The 15,994-nt window shown below is 45.6% G+C and overlaps 1 protein-coding gene across 3 annotated transcripts; it reads left to right on the top strand.

Moving 5' to 3' along the window:
* Positions 1 to 462: 462 nt before the first annotated feature.
* pfkfb3 (6-phosphofructo-2-kinase/fructose-2,6-biphosphatase 3) lies at positions 463 to 7,746 on the top strand. 3 transcript variants are annotated; one of them, XM_047015553.1, is made up of 16 exons: positions 463 to 799; positions 2,454 to 2,582; positions 2,820 to 2,916; positions 3,056 to 3,122; positions 3,230 to 3,304; positions 3,467 to 3,523; positions 3,629 to 3,753; positions 3,880 to 4,087; positions 4,178 to 4,324; positions 4,414 to 4,518; positions 4,661 to 4,790; positions 4,898 to 4,960; positions 5,077 to 5,141; positions 5,309 to 5,488; positions 5,674 to 5,696; positions 6,348 to 7,746. In XM_047015553.1, exons 1-16 carry the CDS (start codon positions 718 to 720, stop codon positions 6,352 to 6,354), a joined length of 1,560 nt encoding a protein of 519 aa, XP_046871509.1. In that variant the 5' UTR covers positions 463 to 717; the 3' UTR covers positions 6,355 to 7,746. The 3 variants fall into 3 exon arrangements, with proteins under 3 accessions (XP_046871509.1, XP_046871510.1, XP_046871508.1); XM_047015554.1 differs by lacking the exon at positions 6,348 to 7,746 and adding an exon at positions 6,054 to 6,335; XM_047015552.1 differs by lacking the exon at positions 5,674 to 5,696.
* The last annotated feature ends 8,248 nt before the right edge of the window (positions 7,747 to 15,994 follow it).

Raw genomic sequence — 15,994 nt, 5'->3', positions numbered from 1 at the left:
ATAGTATGTTGTTGTTGACAAAAATCATTGAGAACAGCCACGCCTCGAACAGTTGGGTTCCAGAAGTCAACATGTTATTTAGAAATGTCTTGTGTACTTCACAGTTTTTTGCAATCAAATGTTACATTTATCTCATTGGTGTGCATGCGGTGTTGCACGTGCACCGGTTTTCTCTTTTTTTCTCAACTTAGCCAAAACTGATTAAATCCGTATCCGAATAGTTTGTATGTCTGTTGAAAATTATTTTATCAAATACTATACAGGACTGACAGCTCAACGACTGATCCAGGCAAAAAACGAATACAGTATGGTTAAGTACGTTTACCGATTGCAGCCACAAGGTGACGCAGCACGAGTTCTGACAGACACGTCCAGCGCGCGCGCAAACGAGCTAAAGGGGCCTAACGTCATTGCTGCTTGTCACGTTGTTTCCTGCTCGGTGAGTTTAAATAGAGGATCTGGGACACAGACCGGTAGATTATTTCACCGACATAGACTGACTGGCATCAGAAAAGCATCAGAAAACGCCATTGCCAAGAATTTCTATTGACAGATTACAATTGTTGAGACAAAAACTAACTAAACATCTGAATTTGATTTGTAATTTGATTTCACTGCGTTGATCTGATCTTCGTCATCGACTGTACTTGGAGCGTTTATTGGAACTGATACACGGGGAAATCGAAGTTCTTTCGTCTTCACCTCCATCTCCAAGGAATGCCAAGAGAGCTGACTCAGAACAGAATCCAAAAGATCTGGATTCCATCTAAAGATGATAAACCAGCTGTACCCAAGAGAGGTAAGCAACCTGAATATCAACAGGTTTTTATTGCCTCAATTATAAGTAAATCATGGGGTTACTGATACCGTTTTTACTACTGTAAAATGTGTGTTGAACTTTTAAAATTCTGCGCTATATATATATTTTATTTTACTCTATAAAGTAACTCTATAAAGCTATAAACTACATGATAATGTGCACAACACGTGTTTATGAGTTTCAAATAACTACTATGGGGGGTGTATACGACCAACGATCCCAACAAAAACATCTACCAATTTTATAAATATGTAATAAGACGTAAGTAGCCCACTGACTTCACTGTATTCTTTACAGTGTCAATATTAAATAGCTCAGCTTCTTCTGGGCATTGTCACACAGCACGCGAGTGAGTTAGGTATTCAAAATTGATTCCTAGTAGAGCGTGACGGAGCTTTGGTCTCCATAGCAACCACTGAACAAGCCCAGTCGGTACCCCGTGCAAGGGGCTCTGCTCGTGGCATGAGGCAGTGTGTGGGAGGGAATGTCAAGGCGATTCCAGGGTCTCATTCGTCTGTGATTGGATAAGCTGGTGTGCGTTTGCATGGCGCGAGCGTCTCAGTGGTCGGTTTTCTTAATGAGCGAATGCATGAATGACTGAATAGCATCTTACTATTCATGTCTTCCTGTCTATGTCTGTAAAGATAAGTGCCTTGATAATGCATATAATAAAGATTATACCATCTTCACCTCTGTGAATATGTACTGGTCCAAGGTAGAGAGGACAGCCTAGGATAATTATTGTTAACTCTGGATTAGCCCCCCCACCTAATGTCCTTTCCCATGACTGGTCAGTGACACAGTCTCCATCCCCAGTGACCTTAGCCTCTAATGGGATGAGCTTTTCCTTGACACTGAGAGTGACAGAGAGACTGAGGGAGGTGTAAGAGGGATGAAGTGGGCGCCAGGCAGACGAGAGGGTGGGTTGGACAGAATTGTATTGAGAGTTAGCTATCGAAAGGGGGAGAGATGACAGTGTGGAGGATGGAGAGAGGTGGAGGAGAGGATAGATTGAACGTAAAATGTAATACGTGGAAGGACGACCTCACCTGTAATAACCTGGTGTGTTTGAGGTGGTTTCCTTCAGACAGAGAGACATCCAATATTGGATTGAGCCGCTTCTTAGAGCAGATGTCCTCAGAGTACAGGCTTTTATTACACTTTCATGTCCACATGAGCTCACCAGGTGACCTAGGCTACTTCTCTAATACTGTATCTAAACGCGCGTGTGTGTGTGTGTGTACAGTGTAGTCTTGCATGGTTGTGGGCCACATGTTCGGTGATGCAGAGTTGATCTGACCTCTGAGCCAGGGTATGTGCTGGCTTAGTACGTGGGTGGGTGGGTGGTCACGGTGGATGGGTGGGCATGGGGAGGGCCAGTGAGAGGGGGTTATTGGAGAACTACTGCATGGGGGCTGACCTCATTTCAGGGGCCCCGGGGAGGGGGGTGACAGGGTGTAGAGAGGGCTGAACTGGGGCAGTGGGTTTATTTTTACCAACTTATTATTAGATGAGTTTGCAGCGAACAGCGTTATGCAGGTTATGGTCAGTCGATGACAAATTGGTTTACAGTAGAGATTTTGAGTTTTCAAATGATAACCCCTGACTCTCTCTGGTTATCCTTTTTTTGTAGCTGGTGGGGGCCCACACCTGGCCAACCCCCCCACGGTTATCGTGATGGTGGGTCTGCCTGCTCGGGGGAAGACTTACATGTCCAAGAAACTGACCCGCTACCTCAACTGGATTGGCATGCCCACCAAAGGTACAGGACGCAGTCTTAAACACATGTTGACACACGTGGACAAGCTGGAGAACGATAACCAGGCTGATCCTGTCAGTCGTCATGTGCCTCTATGCTTTATCCTTATGCTGACGGAGGTCGACATTGTTCTTCTGAAGTCACACCCTAGTCTGGCCCAGTACTCCTGTTTGTCTGTCTGACACAAATGTCTCGACTCATGCTTTTAGAAACTTACCCTGTCTGTGTTTTTGTGTCCAGTCTTCAACGTGGGGGAGTACCGTAGAGAAGCGGTCAAAAACTACAGTTCCTACGACTTCTTCAAGTCTGACAACGAGAATGCCGTGAAGATCAGACAGTAAGTCAAGCCAATCACAGCAGCCCACCAGTCGACTTAGAATCTAGAGTGACAGACAGTAGATACTCTGGAACACAGCATCTGTATTCAGGAAATACAGTTTCACAAGCTAACAGGAAGATGATGTTCTCCTTTTTAGACAGTGTGCCTTGGCTGCTCTCAGAGACGTCAAGTGCTATTTGACAGAGGAGGGGGGACAGGTGGCGGTAAGTCTGCATTCCAGCATGCACCTCTCCAGCACACCTCGTATCTTGTTTGGAATGTATTTAGTTGATATTCCCACTCATAGGTTCTCTGTCTTCTTTGTGTTCAGGTGTTTGATGCTACAAACACGACGCGCGACAGGCGAGACATGATCCTGGATTTCGGCAGCGAGCACTGCTTCAAGGTCAGTGTTGCTATGGTTACCCCAGCGCCCAGGCAGGCGTGACACTCATGTGTTTGAGCTGAGTCAGACCCATACGTGTCAGTGACTCAGTGGGATAAAGAGGTGTGATGAGGACGGTGGTGCCAGATTAAAATGGCTGACGATGGTTCCATCTCACTACAGGTTTTCTTCATTGAGTCAGTGTGTGACGATCCTAGCGTCATCGCCTCAAATATAATGGTGAGTTCTGAGTGATTTATTAAAGATACAAAATAAAATGCTTTTGTAAAAAATATTACAAATCTAAAGTTGAATTTTGATCACGCCATCGTCTTCTTCATACAGGAAGTGAAGGTGTCCTGCCCGGACTACCAGGACTGCAACAAGACAGACGCCATGTTGGATTTCCAGAAAAGGATTGAGTGTTACAAAGCTCACTACGAGCCCCTGGACCCTGATGAGTATGACAAGTGGGTCCTGCCTCCTCCTCCACACACACACACAAACACACACACACTCACGCACACACATACTGTACACACACACACACACAAAACAGAAACATGTGGCTTGACCCCGTTCCACCCTCTATGCAGGGATCTGTCCTTCATTAAGGTGATCGACGTGGGCAGGCGCTTCCTGGTGAACCGCATCCAGGACCACATCCAGAGTAAGATCGTGTACTACCTGATGAACATCCACGTCCAGCCTAGGGCCATCTACCTCTGCAGGCATGGGGAAAGCATGCACAACCTGCAGGGGCGGCTGGGGGGAGACTCTGGACTGTCTTCACGGGGCAAAAAGGTAAACTTAAATAGTCTACACATTCTATGCATACATGCACACACACACACAAATAAACACAACTAACACACACCATCCCTGCATCTCCAGTTTGCGGCTGCCCTCTCCGGGTTTGTGGAGGAGCAGAACCTGAAGGGTCTGAAGGTGTGGACCAGCCAGATGTGTCGCAGCATCCAGACGGCTGAGGACCTTGGGGTGCCCTACGAGCAGTGGAAGGCCCTCAACGAGTTAGACGCTGTGAGTTCCACACGCTCCACTCATTCTGCTGTTGGTGTGTGCGTGTGTGTGTACGGACACGGCTCGAACATGTCGGTTGTGTCCTTCAGGGTGTGTGTGAGGAGATGACCTATGAGGAGATCAAGGAGAAACATCCAGACGAGTTTGCTCTCAGAGACCAGGACAAGTTCTACTACCGCTACCCCACAGGAGAGGTGAGATAGCGCTGGAATGAACTCTATATTGTTACAGTTGATAGCATTATAAAGGTGTGCTTCTATGTGAGCATGCAATGTGAGAAAGCAGTATGAGTAATCCTCTCTCTCTCTCTTGTCCTCCCCCTGTTCCTGGCTGTAGTCCTACCAGGACCTGGTGCAGCGTGTTGAGCCGGTCATCATGGAGCTGGAGAGGCAGGAGAACGTGCTGGTCATCTGTCACCAGGCCGTCATGCGCTGCCTGCTAGCCTACTTCCTGGACAAGAGTGCAGGTGAGACTACAAATCCCTCAGCCACCAGTTTCTCTTCACCCACAGCTGTCCGTGTTACCAGTGTACTGGAGCTGCTCTGACTTCATACTTTGATTTGGTTATTGCAGATGAGATGCCGTACCTGAAGTGCCCGCTTCATACTGTGCTGAAGCTCACCCCCATGGCTTATGGTGAGAATACACAGCTAGCGTATTTTACATCTACATGTATTAACCTAACAGGATTACAGCAGCGTGGGCCTGCATTGGCTGATGAGTGCTGAATGAGCTGTGTTTGTGTTCTGCAGGGTGCAAAGTGGAGTCCATATCGCTGAATGTGGATGCTGTGAACACACATAGAGACAGACCTGAGGTAAATGCTCCAGATTGGTGTCTCCAGATTCCTTGCTTGTGTATCTGAACGTCCTTTTTATCCAGCACTGGAAATGCATTCTAAACTCTCTCTCTCTCTCTCTCTCTCTCTCTCTCTCTCTCTCTCTCTCTCTCTCTCTCTCTCTCTCTGTTTCTGTCTCTCTGTAGGAGGTGAAGAAGGGTCCTGGTACTCTGTTAAGGAGGAACAGTGTGACCCCCCTGACCAGCCCAGAGCCCAACATCAAGAAGTCCCGCATTGACGAGCTGGACGAGCCCCCCCTACATGAGCTGCCCCCCTCGCTGTCCCTCTGCTCCCCCACGCTTCTCCCCCTCGCCCTGGCTGGACAGGTGAGACACACACACATGACCCCTCTACATTCATATCTCGTTCATCACAGCACGCCTTATCTCTATCTGTACTCTTCTTCTCTGTGCTTGGAATGGCACACTGCTGGCACTCACTTCCCTCCTTCTGTTTCATCCTCCTTGTTTCCCTCCTCACCCTCCTCACCCTCCTTCTCCCTTCCTCTCAGCACTGGCTGGGGAAAGTTTGCCTGTAAGTATTTTCTCAATACAGTATCTTCGTGTTTTGGTTCTTCTTCCTCAGACTCCAGTCTATTTCTAGGTACAGACAACGGTTGCCTAACAGTTTCCCGTCAATATAATCAACAGAAATGACTTTCTTTCTGTATTTCTAAGTATCCACATGATACGTAACCCCCCTCCCTCCCCCCTTCTCTTCCAGTCCTCACACTTCCTGAATTCCAATTTTGTTCGGGGCATTCCAATTCGCTGACTAAATTTGCTCCCACCGTGTAATCACACCAACCCTGCCCTCCCTGTCCTGCCCTCCCTGTCCTGTCCTGTCTACACCTTCATCTTGTATGTGTTTCTTCTCTTGTCTTGCATTAAGACGCACCATCCTTCATTATCTGAAAGTGGTCTCTCTCTTGGTGTTCCAAAGGTAAAGCCACAGTAGAGATGGCCTGGACAGCTTCTAGTGTGTGCGTGGAGACATTCTTTGTTTGTTTTGAGTCATAACATTTGTTTTTAGATCATTTGTTTTTGTTTATGTAGTAGAGCTTCTGTTAAGTGTAGTGCTGTCATCAGCTGATGCGCTACGTCATTTGTGTGTGTTCATTTTTTTCTTGACCTGTTTGTCTTTGAGGTCATGTGACAGAGGTTCTCCCCTTCTGTGTTTTCTCAGAACCTGAAGAGGAAGTCTACGGACTGTCACAAAGTCTTTCAGCTCTGCCAATGAGACGCCAGATATCCCAGGATGTGACAAGCGTGTTGCCACGGTGTTGGTCCCTTCCTCTCTCTGGACATCCCAGAGACATCCCCTTTCTGTTTCCTTCTCAGACCTGAGAGTGTGCTCGGCAGTCTGCCAGGAGGCCCCGGCTCTGATGCTCCCAATGGGGAACAGCTGATCAGTAGAATCATCTGAAGCTCTGTCAGAGAGCCATGCAAAGGATCTTCACCGTTCCAGAAAGGGGCTTCTACAAATCTTTTCTATGAAATATAACCTCATGCGCAACGAACGTCTTGTAAAATTTGGACTGACTAAAGCTGTGTTCTCGATCTTGTCACAACTGCCCTCAACCGGATCCACGTTCTCATTTCTCTGTCGTCGCTCATCTTGCGAAGAACTGTTGTCATGGCATTGTTCTTAGAATTTATGTTAGATCATTCTGTTCCTAATTGAATTCCAGTTTAGACAGGTTTAATGGGCAATCAGCACGCTTCTCTGATCCAACCAAAGAACACGAAGTAGGTGGAGTTCCACTGTGCACGTTATCTAAGAAAAAACGTAGTTTGGATTATTACAAAGAAAGTCATGCATTTTCTGTTTGGGTACTTGCATACCTTTTATGTAGCAACACCTTTTGTTCTTATGTAGATTTTTTTTTAAATCAGTTATCATTTTTGTTCAGTGTATGTGTGAAAGTACGGTATGTTGTTGGTGTGTGGCCACATAGTGGTTGTGTTTACCTCTCCATCTTGAGAGGTATGAAGGAGATTATAATTTAAACCTAGAGTGCCTAGTGCTTGTCCTGCAAACTTAAAGCTGCTTAATGTACAGTACAGCCCATATCAATACACTCAGCTGCCTACCCATCTGCAGACAAATCTTCAGGCAATGCACATAGCCTATGACATATCACTGTACAAATACACTTAAAAAAATATATTTATCATTTTCTTTTGCTTGATTTTGAAATCAGTGCTGATCATCTGAGTGGGACCCTGATCTGAGTGGTTGGGGAAATGTCATTGCATGTGTGAGCGCCTATATTTTTGTTATAATATGTTAATCTGTAATTAGCTTTTGTAAATTGCATTGTACATATGAGGATGGTAGGAGGAGGGAAGCCGAACAGTGCACAGGAATGTCTGCTCCATGAAGTGACTCGGATGGATTTAAGAAGGAAGTGTGAAAGAAACAGCCAGAGGATCTATTTTACTGCTACGGCTGAATGATAAAACAAATGACGATAAAATGACAAATGAAATAACTATATCTTTAAATGGCAGTAATACTTTTGTTTGCTTCTGATACTTGAACTCCGTTTTTTTTTGTAAGAAATGTTTTCTTAAACTATTTATTTGTCTCAAGATTTGGATGATAGTAGAGAGAGAGTGGCAGTATGTCTCATACCTGACGACCAGCCACTACCTGACAATGACTGGGCAGAGGAGCACACGCACATTCTGCTTTCACTGGACCAATAAAACTACAGAAACTGTCATCTATATTTGTTGTAGTCTCTCTTTATTTACAATAAATCACAAAATACCGAATTCTCCTTCTAATTGACAAAATACCTAATTTGCCTGCTAGTCACGTGTCACTTTCTACACACTTGCTAGTGTAGGGTGTCACCAGTTTGGAGTAGTCACCTTCACACCCATTCATTAAGAGTACCAGTGTAAATACATGAGTTGGTGTTATGCCACGTTTGCAGTACTCTACTGGGGTAGGAATAGCCCCTCACACGCAAGCATCACATTCCTAATGGTTTATTTATGAAACTACAGTCAAGGTTTTTCTCCATAGTCACATATGATTGCCATACTGCAGCAGTGTTTCCATGGTGACTTGGCTCTTCCAAGTAATGTCTGAATTGCCTTCCTCGTCTTCTTGGGTAGAGGAGAGACAAAGACCCAGGCCAGACCCATGACAGGACCAGGCCAGACCCAGGACAGGACCAGTCCAGACCAGGACAAGGACCAGGCCAGACCCATGACAGGACCAGGCCAGACCCAGGACAGTACCAGTCCAGACCCAGGACAGGACCAGACCCAGGACAGTACCAGTCCAGACCCAGAACAGGACCAGACCCAGGACAGGACCAGTCCAGACCCAGGCCAGATCCAGGACAAGGACCAGGCCAGACCTAGGCCAGGACCAGGCCAGACCCAGTCCAATGAGATCAGCACAGTCAGAACCTAGACAACCTCTCCCAGCCAAACAGACAGTCTGGGGGACTGCTGCCTGTCTGTGGCCCACTTTCAGCACTAATGACCTGAGCTAGATGGATTAGCCAAGCGACAGCACATAAACCTTACATTTGAAAGCTGGCAGTCCAATGTGACAACTCATTTCCAAGAATTCCTCAACCTGCGTTCAGTGAAACCAGGTTGGCAGAGAAAGATTGTCCAAAGGCTCATAAATATTGCTTCACTGTTTTCATTTTTCACCATTCTCTTCTGTGTGTGAATCCTTGGGTTTCATGTAAATCTAGATTATGGTATGAGATATGCTGGAGTAGGGTGTGACCATAGATTAGACCAGACAGATACAGTATAGTCACGCGTGTGCGGGGCCACTGCACTATAGTAGCCTATGTGTGTCACTGTCAAGTCAATATTATTGGATCACGTGTAGCCAATCAATAGCAACATCAATGGGACATGGAGACGTGTTAACAGTCAGACTGTCTCAATGGTAACCGCTTTATAGGAAGTGCAATAAACAGTCCTGTGTTGAAAGGAGCAGAAAGAAAGCTCATGTAACTTTCTTGCAAATGCTCAGTGCATGTTGGTGACCTGTGTTCTGTCCATTTACATGTGCAGAGTTATTCTGCTTGTGGGTGAGTCAAACTCTGCCAAATTATTTCAGTGTGTACAGTTCACACACACACACACACACACACAAACACACACACACTCACATACACACACAACCACACACTCAAACATTCCCCATCTGTGTTACTTTCATTCTTCATCTCTCCCTTATTTCCTGATGTCTGACTCAGCCAGTGGCTTGTTGGGTAGTGTGGTCATTCCTGCCCAGTTCTTCTGTGACGAGGCTCATGTAGCTGTGTGTCAAGTCACACGTACACACTTATTGATGGAAAGTCACTTTGCATTTGAATTTGTATAGCCAGCCTGTGCGCTAATGTCTGTGCATTCAAATAAACGTGTGCTGTGTCTTGGATATGCTAGATAGCCACATCATATCTTTGTATTCGAACCCATACAGAAGTGAATTTGTGCTTGGCCGGATTTGACTGGTCTTCGGGCTGTGTGTTTTTATATCTGTACTCAGGTTAGGACAGTCGGGTGTGTTGTCTGTGTGTTGGGGGGTGGGGGGGTGGGGGGGTAATCTCCATGGGAGAGAGAAGATGCAGAGTCAGAGCTGTAAATGGAACACGGGCCTGGTTTAACTGGCTCTGCTAATCAGCGCTTCCACAAATAGAGGGGCTAATACTGCCATGACGAAAGACTGACAACCTCAGAGCTTTTAACCATGCATGCTCTGGACCAGCAGTTTAACCATGCATGCTCTGGACCACTGATTAAGATCTGTGTTCATCACTAAATTAAGTCTAAAACGATCACATTTGACTGATCAGATTTCTGTCTCTCTTTCCCTCTCTCTCCCTCTCTCTCCTTTTCTCTCTCTCTCTGTCTTGTGGCATGTTATGACTCAGCTCCTTGTCCTACCTGAGGGGATTAGCTCATCCCTATTAAGAAGTCATGTGATCTAGTCCCTTTTGGGTGTCCAAAAGGATCTGGACATCTAAACCCATTCAGGAGATCCAGCCTGCACTAGTCTTATTACACACACAAACACACGTACACACACACACCTGTAATTCAACCTGAGTCATGAATAAAGCAACCCGACAAAGCATCACTGTCTGAAGAGAGAGAGCTCTAAAGAGAGCTTAATGACTTTATGACCAAAACACACACCATCCCTCACATACACACACGCACACACAAGGCTTGTATTTGCTCTGTTAATATTCCTTGCCATGAATTATTAAGGGCAAAGTGTAATTTGTGGTTTCACTCTCAAATCCACTCCTTTCTATTTTTCTCTTTCTCACTGTCATAGCCATTGATGGGGAAATGTCCTCTCTCTCTCTTTGTGTGGTGGTCATCGATGGAGAGATCTCAGTTTGAATGGAAAGGGAGTGAGCCCATTCAACAGGCCTTGAATAGACCAGTCATTGTTGAATAGGCTACACACACCAGCTCCTAAAACCAATGATGAAAACCTTGTTTACGTGTTATTGTCTCTGATTTGATTTTGAAAGCGAGGCTGTTCGATATGCTTGTTGTTGTTGTTATAAACCATAACTGGAGGTCAAGATTGGGACGCTTGACATATGTGTTTGGGGTTGAAGGGTAGGTCATGCTGGGTAGAAGGTGCTGAGTGTGTGTGGGGGATTGGAGGAGGGACGTGTCCAGTGCCAGATAAGTGCTCAGGTATCATCAGGTGATGCCAGCTCACAGCCCACTGCCTCTCTCTATGTCCACTCCTCGTTTCTGACTGCAGATGTCGGAAAACAAGTTAGCAGCCATACCACTGCAGTTGAGGCTACAACCATGCCAGTTGGCATCAGGGCAGACACAGTTAACATGTTTGTGGGTGTTCATTGCAGTTCCCCAGAGAGTTGTGTTCTCCTTCCCTTCCTGTTTAATGCCGTTCTCTCTGTTGCTGCCTGGGTGAATGAGTTTATCTTGGATACGTGAGCATTTGCACATCACTCTCCTCACTGGAGTCCATTATTCAGTCGTGAGTGGTGGAGCGAGAGAGACAAGGAGGGGGGGGGGAGGTGGAGGACAGGAGAGAGGGATATGTGGAGAGAGAGTGTGAGGGATTACATGGAATGGGGCTTGGGCAAGGTATACGTGAGTTTGCTCACATCCCTTACTTGGTCATAGATCTTGTGAAAGCATTTTCCTCTCCTCTCACCTCTTCTGCAGATTAACCATGGTGACAGTCTGAATGGGTTTGGTGGACAGTACTGGTAACCATGTACCTATCAGTGCATACCACCATCACCACAACTTCCAAAAAGAAGTTTAGAAATTCCCACAGAACTCACAGTGAGTGAAAATGAGGATGAGCTGTGAGTAACTGCTTATACCTCTAAGATAAACTGTTTGACTATACACAAGTACAGACAGACACACCAACACCCACAGTTTACCTTCAAATGGATGTTTTACCGACACACTTCATGCTTTTACATAGCAACCTCCTGATAACCAGCAGCTGCTGAAAATTAATACCTTCACTTGTTTGATCTGCAGTTTTATAAACTCAGCAGTTTTGCAAGTCTGTAGGTGTGTTTGTGTGTGTGTGTGTGTGTGTGTGTGTGTGTGTGTGTGTATGTGTGAGCAGATCTGTGTGTGTGTGTGTATGTGTGAGCAGATCTGTGTGTGTGCGAGCAGGCTTCAGGTGTGTGCAGGTGAACCTTCCTCGACAAACCCCAACCTTGACCCTGACGCTCACTGTCCACGTGGAGACTGGAGGTGATCTCTGACACCTGTCTGCTGAGGGTGATAACTGAATTGATATTGTTCAATCCAGTTTATGATCCTCATGGTCCTGCTGGGGCCAGCTGCAAGAACCAGCCTGGATCTGCCTGTGCTGCTGACACTGCAGGTCACTGTGAAGCCCTTTGGGACATTGCTTGTAAAAAAACTGCCATGAAAATAAAAAATATTATGATTTGATCTCATGATGTGATGATTGCACAGAGATGTAAAGCCACAGCGGTGTTTGTCTGTCTGTCTGTCTTTCTGTGTGTCTGTCTATCTGCCTGGATGCCTGACTACCCGATGAATGACTTACATCATGGCATACAAAGGTCAAATTGTGGAGAATGTAAAGTGTACAAATCAAGGCTTCCAGTGAATGGGCTTGAGGCCTGATTTAGCGGGATGATGTTCAAGTGTTGCGCCATGATGAAATGAATACAGAAGGAAGTTAGATTCACGTCCCATTGCAATAGTGTACTTCTGAAACCCTGGGAAAATCAAGACCTCAATGTCACCCCTAAATACTGGCAGAGACCAGAACATGTTTGTGCAATAGGATTGTCTGTGTGTGTCTGTTTATTTGTCTGTTTGTCTGCCTGTCTGTCTGTGTGTCTGTCTATCTATCTGTATGTCTGTCTATCTGCCTGGATGCCTGGCTACCTGATTATAATGACTTACATCATGGCATACAAAGGTCCCTGGACAGGCCAGGTGTGTCAGCTGACAGGCAAGTGACACAGGCGTTGTCACTGCGGACTTGAAGACTTGTCTGACAGCATGATGCACACTAATCACTCATCCAGGGAAGCTGTGTGCCTGCTGTATTACTGTAATGCATTACTGGTCACACATCAGGAATAGCTGTGATTCAAACATGTATGTACAATTACGGACAATTTGACTGGCTTTGGATTGACAGCATCAATCACAGACAGTCAAATTGTGGAGAATGTAAAGTGTACAAATCAAGGCTTCCAGTGAATGGGTTTGAGGCCTGATTTGGCAGGAAGATGTTCAAGTGTTGCGCCATGATGAAATGAATACAGAAGGAAGTTAGATTCACGTCACATTGCAATAGTGTACTTCTGAAACCCTGGGAAAATCAAGACCTCAATTTCACCCCTAAATACTGGTAGAGACCAGTTAATGTTTGTACAATAGGATTGTCTATGTGTGTGAGTGTGCATATGTGCATGCACACAAGTGTGTGTGTGAAGCCAGTTTAAAGAATGCGTGTGTTTGTGTTTTGTTCTCTGGAGAATTTCCTGCTGACCGCCCAGTTGTCATTGCAGGCTATTTCACCATGTCCTCCTTGCCCCTGTTTACCACAGAAAGAGGGCTGTGTGGAAAACTTACTCTGGGTTTCATCAGAAACACCTGTGTCGACAGAGGTGGTCTCCTCCCTGAACCTGCAGCCACGCCTTCTCCAACTAACTGCTTCACCTCAGACACATCCATGCTCCCCATCACGCACACATGATGAGACCTTGCCGTTTCATCCTGGAAACATTTAACCTTCGCACTTTCCTCTTCACTACGGTAGGGCAGGTCTAATGGACTTAGAAGCAAAGCTCCTAAGTCAGAGACAGAGCTGCAATCTCACACGTCTCTCCTGAAGAGACCAGCACGGAACGTTACACCCCACAAGTTGCTCGTCCTGCTACCCAACCCCTAATCCAATGAGTGTGTGTGTGTGTGTGTGAGAGAGAGAACTCTAGGTGGAACTGTGCTGATATCATGACTAGATCTGAAGATGGCTGTTTCTTACGAGGTTCCTCACCCCCCCCACGGCTCATACACAGCAACCTTGACCTCCTGCTCGGCACTAACGTGATAAAGGTATGTACACATCAAGACTGTGATTGTGTGTCACAGGCACCTACTGTACGTCACGTCCTGTACGCATGCACATCCGCACACACACTGCATGAATCACAGCGTATATTTACAGACTAATAATACAGTTGGCAAGCTAAGGATGTCTTAGAGCCACCCAGCCAGGTGTGCTAATGCAAGTCTAAAGTACCAAGCGGTCTCGCTGGTCATCAGAGAAAAAAGTGGTACTCAGTAGGTAGCAGACCCTCCTCTATAAACTCAAGGCCCACAGGAGCAAGTAGGTTCACGCTACATACACAATTCACACACAAGTCAGTTTGTCTGTGCTTTATGTGTCTGCATGTGGACATGAACACAGACTACAGTCAGTGTGTCTGCATGTGAACATGAACACAGACTACAGTCAGTGCATTACACTGGATATGCACCGTTCCATGCATAGATACAGAAACCTTGACATGACCGTCTACTCCCACACAAACCCTAACCCTGACCTTACAGCCAGGATGTGTGTACCTGGGGAGAGGGGGTGGTGGTTGTTACCATTGGTTGGTAATCAGTAGCATACTATAAGGCCATTAAATAGGTGGTCTGGAGGACATATATGAATGCATTTTCTGTTCTATGTGTAGACGACTGATCAGGTGACCTGTCTGTGTGAGTTTGTGAGTCACTAGACTCACAGCAGGACCACTCCTTCACTAAGTCATGTCCTTATCTAGGATGTAGAGGGGGCATATGGTATACTGTAATATATTGCAATATCCTGTAACGTTGAAACACATTGATGCTTCTGTAGGTGAAAGATGAGGAGAGGGGAGTCAGGTGGCTGAGCAGTTAGGGAATCGGGCTTTGCCAAACTACGTTGTGTCCTTGGGCAAGGCACTTCACCCTACTTGCCTCAGGGGAAATGTCCCTGTACTTACAGTAATTCGCTCTGGATAAGAACGTCTGCTAAATGAAAGATACCAAACATGTTCACTTGAATACAAACACACTATAAAGATAATAGTGAAGGGAGGGGCAAGCAGTGTGACTCCTGTACAGGTGTCTGAAGGTTAAAGTCGATCTTTTGTGTGTCAAATTGTCCTGTGTGATGATGACACTGACTATAATCTGTCTGCCAGATCTGTCACATTGAATCTGTAGCTCTGCCATCCATTCATAATGCCATCTAATCTATAGTGAGCTCAACAATGGCATTCTATTGACTGATTATTATAAAAACATTGATTGTCCTATGCTCACATTCCACTATATTAGATAACACAAAATATTTGAAACGTTCCAACTATGACTCACTTTCACTTGCTGTATTAGTCACATGGTCATGTGAGGCGCTCAGGAAATAAAACGCGGGGTTTTCCAGAAATTTCCAGAAGGTACGTAGTGGAACACTGCCATCTTGTGGGTATTGTGTGTAAACTCAGAACATCCAACTGAAACATGTTGACAGTCAATTACAGTTACCCAATAATACATTAGAGCATGCTTGTTTTTGATAACTATGTAAACAGCTTTCACATATACATATACGTTTACTGAGCACATTCGCTGATAATCGTGTGGCATTGTTGCCAAGGTGACACGACCTGGCTGCATATCGAGATTGCCATCCAAGTACTCTGGTTACAAGGTCTCAAGTGCAAATTTTAATGTTTTTGTCGTAGTAAAATGGCCTAAATGGGCCATTGATCAATCTTTTAAATGGTTTACTGTGTGACAGTTTGATTATCGGGGATAATTTGCCCTCTACTGGAGATCATGTGTACTACCTCTGATATGCCATGGGTGGCAACCATCAAAGTTCAATGTTAAATTCTCCTGAAACAAAAAAAAGTTGCTGCAACAATACACACTACAGGAAACCTAATACTGAAAGTGAAACTACGATAAAAGCCCAGAGTGTCAGATCAGTGTATACACCCTCTGGCCCACTTCTCAGTTTAATCTGGAGACAAATCAAGCTCTGCGCAGAGAGCTACCAGTCTGTCACAGTGTGGAGGAGCTGCACAGGAAGCCAAGTGTACGCGTGGGGGCGGAGGGGGTGGGTACATGAGAGAGAGACGAGAGGGAGAGAGAGACGAGAGGGAGAGATGGAGGGAGATATAGAGGGAGACAGAAAGTGTGAGAGTGTGAGTAAGAGAGAGGAACAGGAAGAATAGCTATCTTTTGAAGGTTTTATATTGCAAGTGAGTTTTCATTGTTGAATTAATACAAAAACATACGATG

The sequence above is a fragment of the Hypomesus transpacificus genome, unplaced genomic scaffold (genome assembly GCF_021917145.1).
Source record: "Hypomesus transpacificus isolate Combined female unplaced genomic scaffold, fHypTra1 scaffold_304, whole genome shotgun sequence".
Lineage (NCBI taxonomy): Eukaryota > Metazoa > Chordata > Actinopteri > Osmeriformes > Osmeridae > Hypomesus > Hypomesus transpacificus.
Note: the sequence above shows the minus strand (reverse complement) of the source record. Positions and strands in the feature narration are given on the sequence as shown.